At 34.4% G+C, this 13,462-nt stretch overlaps 1 protein-coding gene across 1 annotated transcript in view; it reads right to left on the bottom strand.

The window, feature by feature from the left end:
• Nucleotides 1-5,639: 5,639 nt before the first annotated feature.
• Nucleotides 5,640-13,462, bottom strand: part of LOC107658796 (stabilin-2-like) — a 37,199-nt gene continuing 29,376 nt past the window's right edge. Inside the window, exons 60-70 of the mRNA XM_016447446.1 lie at nucleotides 13,321-13,462; nucleotides 12,527-12,660; nucleotides 12,269-12,434; nucleotides 12,081-12,187; nucleotides 11,886-12,002; nucleotides 10,117-10,266; nucleotides 9,775-10,023; nucleotides 9,401-9,508; nucleotides 7,990-8,683; nucleotides 5,888-5,973; nucleotides 5,640-5,716 (exon numbers count right to left, since the gene is read on the bottom strand). Of these exons, the coding sequence (XP_016302932.1) occupies nucleotides 8,624-8,683; nucleotides 9,401-9,508; nucleotides 9,775-10,023; nucleotides 10,117-10,266; nucleotides 11,886-12,002; nucleotides 12,081-12,187; nucleotides 12,269-12,434; nucleotides 12,527-12,660; nucleotides 13,321-13,462 (1,233 nt within the window). The 3' untranslated portion in view covers nucleotides 5,640-5,716; nucleotides 5,888-5,973; nucleotides 7,990-8,623. The remainder of the gene's footprint in view (nucleotides 5,717-5,887; nucleotides 5,974-7,989; nucleotides 8,684-9,400; nucleotides 9,509-9,774; nucleotides 10,024-10,116; nucleotides 10,267-11,885; nucleotides 12,003-12,080; nucleotides 12,188-12,268; nucleotides 12,435-12,526; nucleotides 12,661-13,320) is intronic.

Consider the following 13,462-nt stretch of genomic DNA (forward strand, 5'->3'; position numbering starts at 1 on the left):
AACCACCGGCAACCACACAAGTGACTGTTCGGTTGTATTATTTAAGGAAAACCTAGAGGCCACATTTTGAAAAAAAAATATATATTTTTTTTAGTTTAAAATTTACTGTCTAAAATACATTTAAAATAAAAACGTTAATTATTAAGACCAGAATTTAAAAGCTAGAGTCTAAAAAAAAAAAATACATTTTTTATCTTTAATTTAATGATTAAAATTTACATTTTAAAGCTAGTGTAAAAATAAAAAGTAATGAATCACTACTAAAATCAGAAATCAGAATTTAAGAATATAATGTCTAAATAAAATCCATAATTATAAGAATTACCTTTCATAAGCACTCAAAATTATAGTTCATAAAGAAATACAAAAGCACAATTTAAGTGTTAACAACAGACTATCATCAACAATAAGAGTACATCAATCAACAGCTAACATCAACAGTACAATTTAAGGAAAACACTCCGGCAAACATTTTCAATTAATGAATTAATGAATGATTTAATTAATAAAATCAGAATTTAAATGTTGGTATAAAAACATAAAAAATGAAGATTGTGAATGTTAAAATTAGGACTTAAAATGTATATAACACTACCGTTCAAAAGTTTGGGATCAGTAAGTCTTGTAATGTTTTGTAAAGAAGACTCTTATGCTCATCAAGGCTGCATTTATTTGATCAAAAATACAGAAAAAAACAGTAATCTTGCAAAATGTTATTACAATATAAAATAATGGTTTCTATTTTAATATCCTTTAAAATATAATTTATTTCTGTGATGCAAATCTGAATTTCCATCAGCCATTACTCCAGTATAAAGTGTCACATGATCCTTCAGAAATCATTATAATATTTTGATTTATTATTAGAATTATTAATGTTGGCAACAGTTGTGCTGCCAAATATTTTTTGGGAAACTGCGATACTTTTTTCAGGATTCTTTGATGAATAAAAAGTTAAAAAGAACAGCATTTATTCAAAATATAAATATTTTCTAACAGTATAAATCTTTGCTATCACTTAACAATTTAACATCCTTGCTGAATAAAAGTTTTAATTTCTTTCAACAACAAAAAAAGAAAGAATAAAAAAGTACTGACCCCAAACTTTTGAACGGTAGTGTATATTGTTAGAAAAGATTTCTATTTTAAATAAATGCTCTTCTTTTTAACTTTTTATTCATCAAAGAATCCTGTATCACAGGAAAAGTATCACATGTTCCAAACAAATATTAAGCAGCACAACAGTTTCCAGCACTGATAATAAATCAGAATATTAGAATGATTTCTGAAGGATCATGTGACACTGAAGACTGGAGTAATGATGCTGAAAATTCAGCTTTGCATCACAGGAATAAATTATATTTTAATGTATATTAAAATAGAAAAACGTTATATTACATCATAATAATATTTCACAATATTACATTTTTTCCTGTTTTTTTGATCAGATAAATGTAGCCTTGATGAGCATAAGAAACTCCTGTAAAAAAACACTTTAAAAATCGTTCTGATCCCAAACTTTTGACGTGTGTGTTATTTTGTGTGTGTGTGTGTGTGTAGATAGATAGATAGATAGATAAAGTAGATAAATTAAAATCAGAACTTAAAAAAAAAAAAAAAAGAATAAATGTGAATTGACAACTAACGTTATTCTTTACCTTCACACGTTTATCTGTCAAAAACTACACTTTAGTTTCAGTTTATATCCAATCGGAATTCAAGTTAGTCCCGCGTGCAGACACAACAAATCCAAAACAGGTGTTAAGAACCGCTGGGTAATGTTTACTAGTTATTTCACCAGAGAAATGCGCTGTATGAGAACACTACTTACAGGTGAGTTGCGTGACATCTCCGATTTCTGCAGCGTGTCGGTATTGTTTGTTTGTGTGCTGGAAAGCGTGCTGTCGAGTGACATTAAGAGTCTTTCACTGAATCCGTACTTTAAACCAGTCTTCAAGAGCTGTGGTGACCGACTGTTGACAAACATCTGAAGGTGTCAAACTGAACCTGATGAGTCGCTTCCGCCGCCTAGAGGAGAGGATGAAAACTGCACTTCAGTTTCTACCTTACTTGTTACAGTGCCAAGAGACTTTTGGTTTGATCACTAACTTCTAGTATACTTTAATATGTACATACTCAGACAAAATAAGGCAGTGTTTACTAAGTTAAATGTGTTGAAGTCAAGTGAAAAATAAGTGATCGTCAGCTCCCTCTTGTGGCCAAGTAACGTTAGTGTTAATCACATAACAAACTCCAGGCGGACCGTCGTAGGCGAGAGGACTGAGATTTGAATTTAATATGTTTGAAAAAATATCTATGATTTTGTCAGAATCTCGACCAGTAAAACAACGTAAATTGAGCAGTTTCGGCAAATGATCCGGATCATCTCTCAACTGATTCGGTAAAAAAAGATCAAATGTGTTGAACTCAAAAGCATGTGTTCAAAATGTAAACATAGGCTACTTAAACGGGACAGTCTTCTTTTTGTTGTTGTGGGGTTGTCTGTGTTTTAAGTAGATAATTTGTCTGTTTATTTAGATCTATTATGTGCATATAATAGCTCAATATCTTTTAATAGTTTTTTTTTAATGATATTGATATGCATCTTGTTTGTTCACAGTTAAACAATGATTGCTGTTGTGCCAGTGTTTATAGATTTAAGCAGCAGCTTGATTAGTAATTTGGAAGAAATGACCGATTAAAAATAAGTTGTTAAAGTATAAAATGTCAGCATCTATAATATATAAAATAATGATTGATATTACGACTAAAATGGTGTTTAATGGTGGCTTTTTAACAGATTAATATAACATGCTCATGAATGAGATCAGACGTGTGTCGGCGCCACCTTGTGGACAATGTGTGTATCTGCATCAATAGACGAAAACAGCAAAACCTCAAAACCCGGTCAAAGCGAGAAAGCAGCACTGGGACTTTTCACTGTTTGTATCACTCCGCGAGTTTCAGCTAGACGGTCAGTTTATTGTTGGTGGGGATTTTACATTGGGGAGGTTACATCGATTCGCCAGTATGTGGCGACAGTGACCTTCATTCAGTAACGAAACCAGTGAGTGAAAAAACACGCGAAATATCATTTCAGACATGTGCAGACATTCAGATCGATTTGATTCAGATTGTTTTTTGGGGGGCATTTTAACACTAAACAACCTGAAATATTCACTTCTACAAAGAATATACTTTTGTAGGTCAATGCATAAATGAATGCAGAAATATTGTTGCTATATGAACTGCAAGCAGGTCATACAAAATGTGATGAAATAATTAAAAGTCCAGTGATAAATTATTTGCCCTACAAAAGATAGGGCATATACATATGCATATTGTTTTTATTTCTGGAAACCCACGCTTAGAACTGAATCTCATCAGTGCAACATTTGGTAAATAACTTGAGAAATAACAATAATTTGCTCAACTCTCGTTTATGTCTCTCTTATCTGACAGACAGTTCAGTTCATTTGGCTCTCTGAAAATCTGCTGATTTGTATCAGATGGATTAAATAAAGTGCTGGACAAGGATCAAGAAATACAGGTTTGTAGGTGAACTGAATCATGGGAAGTGTGTCATCTGCAGATGGAGGAAGGAGGTTCTTCATGTTCTCAGTGATGAAGCCTCGGCTGTACTCCCTTCCTAGCACACACATCAAGTTCATGACTTCTGCTTGTCACCTTTTGTTTGATTATTAATGTCTGGTTGAACTTGAGTAAGTCACCTAAACTGAGGTTGTTGATTTGGCTAAACAGCAGGTCTGACTGCAAATGATTTTGCAGAAATACTGATACTTGTAAGTCAGAATGTGTCAATCTCATCTTTTACATATAAGTAGTGATGAGAGGAACAGAGCTCTTCCAAACTCTGAATTTAAATGTGGCTGTTTTAAAGCGCTCTACACAACACATGTGGAGACACCTGCTGGTCAAAATGCTGTAAAGGCAATAAGAACACATTTCAAACATGTTTAATGACACCTTTTACAAAGTAAAATAAATTATTAAAGGTATAGTTCACCCACCCAAAAATGGCAATTGTGTCATCATTTACTCACCCTCATGGTCCAAAAGAGTATATAATAGGAGACACCTGCTGGTCAAAATGCTGTAAATGCAATAAGAACACATTTCAAACATGTTTAATGACACCTTTTACAAAGTAAAATAAATTATTAAAAGTATAGTTCACCCACCCAAAAATGGCAATTGTGTCATCATTTACTCAAAAGAGTAAAATGTAATAAATTGTATCAAACAAAATATTTATTGCTGAAGCTACTTTTTGTAATGTCTGTTTGATGCTTTACACAACAATGACTTTAAATGATCTTTTGGGAGTAATTTCTCAGCCAAATTTGATGTGCGATTAATTTGCGATTAATTAATCGCCACATCATGTAATTAATTCGATTAAAAAATGTTAATCCCTTACCAGCCCTAGTTTTAACAAAGTTTAGCTGAAATCACATGACTTGACCAGTCTGTTACATGCTCTGAATCATTGATTCAAACAAAAGATTCGAAGCTAAATGAAGCAGTGTTTCAACAGCACCCATAATTGTTGACTGTCCTATTAAAAAAAAAAAAAAAAGCATCACTTGCAATACTGCAGTTATATGAACAGATATCGTGCTAAAAATTATCAAATGATTCATGTTCTTAAACCTACAAAGTTTGGGAAAAAAAATGCATCAACACTACACAAACATTTAAAATGTGCATGAAATAAAATGTAGGGAAAGGGAAATGAGTATAGACAACATTGCCATCTGCTGGCTCCAAACATTTACAACAGCCATAACATTCTAGAAATATAATGCATACTTTATCAACTGAAAATGTAATTTGTTACATAACTTCATAAACTTTTGTTTAAAAAAAAAAATGCTATATCAACATAAATTGCCAAGAAAATTTGCAAGGTATACTACACACAATTTAACCAACCACAATGTCATCCTAAAGCTTTGCAAATGAAAAAGTGATAACGTAAAATGAGGGTTTAAAGCAATTAAAGCTGCTTTGTGGCTAAGCACATAATTGTCACATTAAAAAAAATATTTCCAGACTCCAAAAATAACTGCCAGACTCAGTGGCTCAGTGAATAACCTGATATGTTTGAATTATGGAGTTATGAGTTCAAATCCCACTATTGCTTACATTATACTGATGTTATTATATCCAACAAAGTGCAACAAACACAAGCCTTCAATGTGAAAGCCATGATGGGTTAGTGGCTAAACACATGTTATCTGTGAATACAGCTGTGATAGAGGCATGGGTTCAAATCCCACCTCACACACATAGAGTGACTCTGTCAGAGCTTTAACGTAAAATCACACACAGGTGAATATTGAAATATAAGTTCCAGCACAAGCTCAAACAAGAGATCTGTGGCTCACAGGTAAGAGCACTGCCTCATGGTTCAGAGGTTGCTGGTTCGATCCCAGCCAGATCTCTGCAATATGAGTGAGTGTTGTGTGAATGAAGGGATGGGGATGATTCGGGTCCCCCCCGAGCCCTGGCACGATGTCCAGCAGGGGTTATACTTCTTGACAGAAAAAAAATAAATTTTAGCTGTATAAATTTCCAGCTCCACCGTCCCTTCCCCACCTGTTTAGGTTACCAGTGTTGTGTGAATGAAGGGGTGAGGATGATTCGGGTCCCCCCCTGAGTCCCAGAGCAATGTCCAGCAGCGGTTATGCTTCTTGACAGAAAAAAAATTATAGCTGTCTAAAAATGTTGAACCGCCGTCCCTTCCCCACCCGTTTAGGTTACCATCATTTGCTTTCTAGAGGAGTGACCCTCCAAAAAGAAAGTGATGGTAACCTACATGTGTAGTACACAACAAAACACAAACACAAGCTTTAAGTTTTACCTGTCCTTGAGCAGACGTCTATCATTACAGTCAAAGTCTGTCCACACGTCCCAGAGCTCTGCTTCTGTCCAAACACATGCCTTACTCTGCAGGGAAAACAGAGATAAACAAAGACTTTACTTTTATGTAGCATGTACTATATGAGTTTGTTAAAAAAATTAGATGTAAAACAAAAAATACAACTCTACATAGTACAGACAAAGATTTAAAACCAGTGATATTGGAGGAATGCCATATGTAGTTCAAAGACATGACAAATATTTCAAGACACACAAGGCTATTCATATACAAACAATAACTTCAATACACCTGAAATAAAAATAAATTTTTTCTAAGGTCTTTAAAGTAAAATGTTTTAAGTGGTGTAACAGAAAAAAAACCCCAATCAAAAATAAATAATTACAAATTATATATATATATATATATATATATATACACACACATATATAATGAAAAGCAACAGAATTAAGATGCATTTTTAAGGCTAGTTTATGATTAAATTCATGGATTTTATCAAATATGCAAATAAATATTACACAGTGGACAAGAAAAGTATCAGGTTGAGATACCACTTTTAGATCAAAGAACAAAACAGTCTTTCTGCGACCTGTTAATCTGGCACGCCTTTCCTCTCTTCCACGCTGCTATTGGATAAATATTATGCCCCGCCCTTTAAAAAAAAAACAACCAATCCGGAAGAAGAGGTGGTGCCGTTCTCCATTCCTATTGGTCTGATTCGTTAATCAATCACTGTTCGACAGCACGTAAACACACCCACCAACTCCAGCTTTCATCACTTGATTACAACATATTTAACTGTATTGTTCTTTAAATCACTTTACACGTGTACAGTTACAAATTTATCCGCCTGCCAAGTAAATTTTGATATTTAATAATTTACGTTAAGTCTGAATATGGTGTCTACGATGCTTTCTATTTATAATTTCATAATTATATTTCTTTCAACACTATTAACGTGTTTGTGGTCGATGATACATTTACAAACAGCCTCGAGGAACTGCTGCCGTGTCTCGTGGCACACAGTTCGGTGGGTTGAGTGAAATTACATTTTATTAAACGATCAACTTTAACTGACTCCCTAATAACTTCAAAATATCACATTTTCTGTAAACGTTTGTTGTGTGAACGCGTCATTCAAAAGCCACGGACGCGCATGTAGTGCTTGTGTTTACGTGGGGTTTCAGTGACTCACTTCGACATGCAATGCTGTTTTCTTCCGAGGTTTCTACATCTTCTGATCAGTTTCATGTTGCCGAGGATCCGAAGTCTCTGAAAGTACTTCCGCCGCCTCGTGGAGCGGATGGAAAACTGCACTTCACTTTACTATTACCCGTCTGATTACAAGCGTCAACAGACTCACAGTTGCTTCAAATTGGCTCATTTACTAAATGTCCAAGCGACACATACATTAACATTTTCATACTCAAGCAAAAGTCCATGCCTGCATCCCGATGTGCATACCATCCATCCTCAATTCTATATGATATTAGTAATTTTCAATACTATTTAGGGCAGATAGGGTGGATAGTATGCACATTGGGACGCAGGGTATATTTGTTGTGTTAAATGTGAATAAAAGGCTTGTAACTAATATAGGTGATCATCAGCTCCCTCTTGTGGCTAATTATGCGAAACTACAAACCCGAGGTGCTCGGCCATAGGTGAGAGTACTAAAGTTTATATTTCATACATTAAAAAAAAAAAAAAATGTATATATATATATATATAATTTTTCAAAGTCTCAGTCAGCATAACAACATACATTTAGTAGTTTCAGTAAATGTAGGACTCTCTGACCACTGCCTGGTTCATCTTATACCGACTTACAGGCATAAACTTAAATCTGCTAAACCTGTAGTAAAGTCTGTAAAGAGATGGACCAACGAAACAGAGCAGGCAGCAATAAAGCTCTTTCTGATTTCTGATTCTGATTCAGATCTGCTTGCAACCAATGGGGAAAGAAAGATACAATTTCTGATGTTCTCAATTCAAAGCCTAATGCCAGTGTATAATCTGTTCCTACTAAGAAAGTGTGAGGTTTGGCAAGAGCAGGGTTTCAACAGATAATCATGTACTCTTACCTCTGAACCTTCTTCCACAGGGTCTCATTCAAATTTCTAGTTTTAATTCATGATTTTTGTAGCGTGCACAACTTTTGCCAAGAGTGAAAATTGAACACAAAATTGTTTGATTTACTATCTCTTTTTACCATTTTTTTTTTAACAGAAAATGATTTTCAGGTGCATGTACTTTAAAGTGCTTTGCATAATTAAGCATGTGTCAAATGTGTTAAAGATTGCAACCCCAAAATACTTATTATGCATATAATAGATAAATAGAGCTCACAACCTTGACAATGTTATAATCTCTTTTTCATTGAATTTGTGCTTTGAGCAGGGCAGTTATTTAAAACATTGTATGTTGGACATTTATTAATGCCTGTAGTACAACAGAATTTAGAGATTGCTGGTAACCAAGTTCAAAACATTTACACATTCAAATAATCTCTCATCCAAAAAAAAAAGAAAAAAGAACATGCATACACAACCTCAGCAGATTCAGATTGATTTCTCAGTCTAGCGTTAGTATTCTACTGTCCCATCACTGTGACATGGAGTTCACAGCGTCCTCTTGTGTTCTCAAAGAGAACTGCAGCAGAATGTATCACTGCTCCGGATTCAAATAATTCCGTAGCTTATGCATGATGTGCTGATTTCAGCTGTCCTGGAGGAGGTCATAGGATCCACTGGAAATCACTTGATGCTTGTCTTCTTCCTTTCACAAAAGACAAAACAGATCCACTTTAATATACTTCAATTTGAACACATTCATTCAAGGTAAAATGAGGCTTGTAAGACATCATAAAAATTCTCAGCATTTATGCAACCATAACAAGCTTATACCCAGCTAGCCATTTTTGGCTCCCCAAAATGTTTCAATAAATATACAAATAAAATAATAAAAATAAATGCTTAGAAGCTTAGTTTATTGTTATAAAAAATCAAATGTACGGTTTACAAAAACATACCTGCTATGTTTTGGGAAATGTAGTTTATGGTTATAAAAATTAAACCTAAAAATAACCATTAGAATATATTCCATAAAGGTGAATTTATGGTGATAAAAATAAAACATAAAATAGCTTTAGAGAACATTCTGTAAAGAGTTGTTTATTGTTATAAAAAAAGAAATTTTTAAAATAACCATTACAGAATGTTCGGTATAGATTTTTTTTAGGTCATTACCAAAAAAAAAAAAAATCTTGGAAGGTTGGTTTATGTTATAAAAATTAAACCTAAAAATAACCATTAGAGAACATTCTGTATAGGTTCCCTTTAGGTTATTACAAAACCTCCCTGCAACATTCTTGGAAGGTTAGTTTTTGGTTAAAAAGAACTTACAGAGAACTTTTTGGTTCTCAAAAAATAACCAAACAGGAACCATATATATGGAAATATCAGGGGAAGGTTGTGTGTTTGCTGCTTCTCTTACGTTTGACTCGCTGACCGTTGGAGTTTGTTCTTTTGTGGCAGGTAAAGAGTCATATACAGGATTACTGATGTTTGGACTGGATTCCGATGGGTTCACATCTTCATCCTCCTAACAATATAATAAAATGATTATGTATAAACACACCACATATAGGCAAAAATAATGTGTATGTAATAGGACTGTCAATCGATTATAAATAATTAAGAATTTCACATAATTTCTGTAATTCTTGCATTTGGCAATTTGTGTGCATGACATTCAGTAGAATCATTTTGTTAAACTTTCTGCCTGGGTTTTAATTCTAAATAAATTATTGATAAAATGGTGAACTTTGACGGCCCTAATATTGAAACATGACCACAAACAAGGATTACCTTGAAATAATGGAACTGGAATGGCTTTGTTTTATGTGTGTAGAAATTGTATCCCACAAATCCAGCTGTTACGATGAGGATGATGAGCCCCAGGACGCCGATGCCCATCCCAGCCTTATGAGCCGCGTGGATGGATGGAGGTGGAGGAGGAGGTGCTTTCAATGGGCCCTGCAGAACATGGATGACCCCATTGGATGCCAAAATGTCAGAGTCTATGACATAGCGGTCGTTGATGTATCCCGAGGAGGTCTATGAAGATGAGAGTTACGACAAGCAGATTAAACAGAGTTTATCCACGACTCAAATGATTTGACATGAATGGAAGTCATTTTGCATCCTCACCATCATTTGAGGGTTTTGGAAATCAGGCACGCCGGTGATGGTCAGACTGTGTCCCAGTCGTGTTCGGACATGAGTGATGTTAACAAGTGCCTGCAGTACTAATGCTCTCCCATCCAGTAGATGATGCTCTATGTCTCTGCCGCTCAAAGTCTGTCGAACACATAAGAGGCATTAACTAAGGAGGTCAATACAGGGGTTTTCAAAGGTTAAGTCTGATACAGCTGCGGCTACTGGGTATGTGCACATCAATATAGCGTAATTTTTTCTTCACACTGGACAACAACAATTACTGTTTTTACATTATTGTATGGTTTAGGGTTGGGGTAGATGTAGACGTTAATAAAACACAATCTAATAGGTAGACAATGTAATTTATTGTTAGTTTCCAGCTGTAGCTGTATCCCTTCTAGCCACAACCGTTTTCAAACTAGGGTCTGGGCCCCCCCCCAGGGGCCATAAGTGGGTCTGCAGTAAATTTGAGAGAAGAAATATATTTCTTTTTGGTTAACGTGTTAACTTACATTATTTATGAAGTGTTTAATACGTAAGGGATAATGTACATACAGCCGGTTGTTATCAGAATAAACCCCGACAGGGTGATCAGGACCCCGATGCGAAGCGGAGGTACATTACTGGATGTGCATTATCCTGCTTATTACATGGCTAAAAAGATTTGTTTTTACCATATATGTTGAAATTAATGCTGAAGTCTTCCATTGTAACACGCAGTGGTTAAGTGTTTTCAGTTACAAGATGGCGCCAGACAGTCAACGATAGCGGAGTGACTCGTTAAGCATATAAGTAGTACCGGTCAAGATAACTCGTAGTACCCGGATGAGCGGTGTGTTATTCAATTTGGCGGTTGTTATCTGGGAATAACATACCGCTGGATGGCGCGATTGACCAATCAGAATCAAGTATTCCACAGAGCCGTGTAATAAAATATTTTTAATATGCTGCTTTGACTCAGTATTTATTGTGAAAAGTGCTTACAAATAAATCTGAATTAATTCGAAAACAGATTTATATGTACACTAACGTTCAAAAGTTTGGAGTCAGTACTTTTTTTTTGATAGAAAAATTAATACTTTTAATTATTTGCTTAGCAAGGATGCATTAAATTTATCAAAAGTTTTTGAAAAAAAATATATATTTCAAATAAATGTTGTTCTTTGTACTCAGAATCCTGACCAAAAAATATTAATAATAAAAATTAATTTAAAATAAATAAATGTTTTGGAAAACACTGATAATTATAAACAAGTTTCTTAAATGCCAAATGAGCATATTGTAAGTTATTTTAAATTGTAAAAATATTTTACAGTATTACTGTTTTTTACTGTACTTATAATGCAGCCTTGGTGAGCAGAAGAGACTTCTTTAACAAAACATTAAAAATCTTACAGACCACCACAAACTTTTGAATGGTGGTGTATCTAACTTTACTCTAATAGTTGGTAGAAAAAAATGCTGTCAGCTTAATAAAAAAAGTAAATATTTTAAAAATAATATTTTAATAACTTGCTTTGGCTTTAGCATACTGAGAATATAAAAGCCAATTATTTCATTCTGACAATAACAAGTTGCCTTTATAATATCACACTAAATATTTTTCTCTATAAAATATGAGCTGAAAGGCTTTTAAAATCTGTAGTGCAAGTCATGCATCAATGGGTTAATGTGAGAATAAAAGTGAAATAACATTTTACTTTGAATTTAAACAAATGGCAACAAAAATTAAAAGTATAAAAGGTGGATGTGGGAGTCACCTGATTGCTAAAGAGACCATCATTATCAGGTACAAAGAGAGTGGACTGGATAGTAATGTTACTTAAGCGATTCACAAACTCCTTTCCTGCTGCCGAAGTTGAGTAATTCAGGATTTGCTAAGAAAAGACAAAGAGCAGTAACATAAAATCATTTCAATGCTTTAAACAAAAAACAAACAAACTAGTTCTACTCACAGACAGGAAGTTAGACAGGGTTGGTCTGGCTGAGAGAACCTGCAGCAAGTTTCCCGTACAGGAGTATCCGTCACCAATGTAGCCAGTTTTACATTCACACTTCACATCTGAAACACACAAACTGTCTAAACCCAAAATCACCCCTGCTTGTACACACAGCTTCACATATACCCCATGATGGCTTTTACCTTTCACTCTATAGCAGAACGTGTCCCACATCTCACTCAGGCTATTGCGGATGCCATAGTCCACAATCCCCACATGTCCAAAGCCACATTTAGGGTTAGAGAAGCTCATGGGATATGCTACCCTTGCTTTGTCAAGCCAGCCTGCTGCGCACAAGTTATAACCAGCCTGCAGGACAAAGCAAGAGAAAAGACATCCAATAACAATCAGCGCTAATGGTATGGCAGCCTAATGTTACTGTGTTACTGTAAGAGCGCCACCTGCTGGGCATAGGACAGCTGGGTGTAGGTAGCGATAGTGCCTGCTGCTTCTTTGCAGGCCTCCTGAGCCATTGTGTAGTTGAGTTTGTATGTTCCCTCTGAGGAGCGATAATGGAAAACCCCCAGTGTTTTATCTGAAAGAAGAAAAAAATCATCAGCCTTTTAAGGCATCATAGGTTAAAGCTATTACAAAGCATGAGACACTTTGTTTTGGCTCATTTCTAAAGCAACACTGTCAAGAAAACAATCTCAGAAATGGGTTGCGATGAGCAATATGGCATACAAGAAATATTTATTTTAAATCAATTTTGAATCAAATTGATTCAATGTTATCTTTTTACTATTTATTAGATTTATTGATTTTGTTAGATTATGCACCCAAAGGATTGCATTTCAGTTTTGTTGTACTAGTACAATGACAATAAAGACATTTAATTCCATTCAGTACTGACAAGGTTTTATTATTTTAAATAATTTAAAATAACTATTATTGAATTTATTTCTAATTATTATTTTAAATAATTCTTATTTAATTTCAAACTTATTTAATAAATAAAATGACATTTGAATGAATGTAAAATTATAAAATGTAAGAAAAAATAAAAATGTATTTAAATACATTTTTTTAATAATTCTTAAATAAATTAATTGTATTTTTAAAAATCCTGTTCTTGTCTCTGAGTAAAATAAACTTCATTGCACAAAAAGCATTTAAAACGTCTCCAGCACATTTTATAATACCCAACATTTTTTAGAGATTTTGACCATGGCAATAGTGCATATAAAAAACATACCCTCGTAGTGCAGGTCCGTGCACTGAGCATCTGAATGGCACTGTCCATTATCTTGTAGACAGCGATTGACTGGCAACTGCTTCACTTCACACTCAATGCCATCGCCAATATAGTTGTCTTTACACTCGCACCTCCTCTTTCC

This window comes from Sinocyclocheilus anshuiensis, unplaced genomic scaffold (genome assembly GCF_001515605.1).
Source record: "Sinocyclocheilus anshuiensis isolate Anshui unplaced genomic scaffold, SAMN03320099.WGS_v1.1 scaffold283, whole genome shotgun sequence".
Classification (NCBI taxonomy): Eukaryota; Metazoa; Chordata; class Actinopteri; order Cypriniformes; family Cyprinidae; genus Sinocyclocheilus; species Sinocyclocheilus anshuiensis.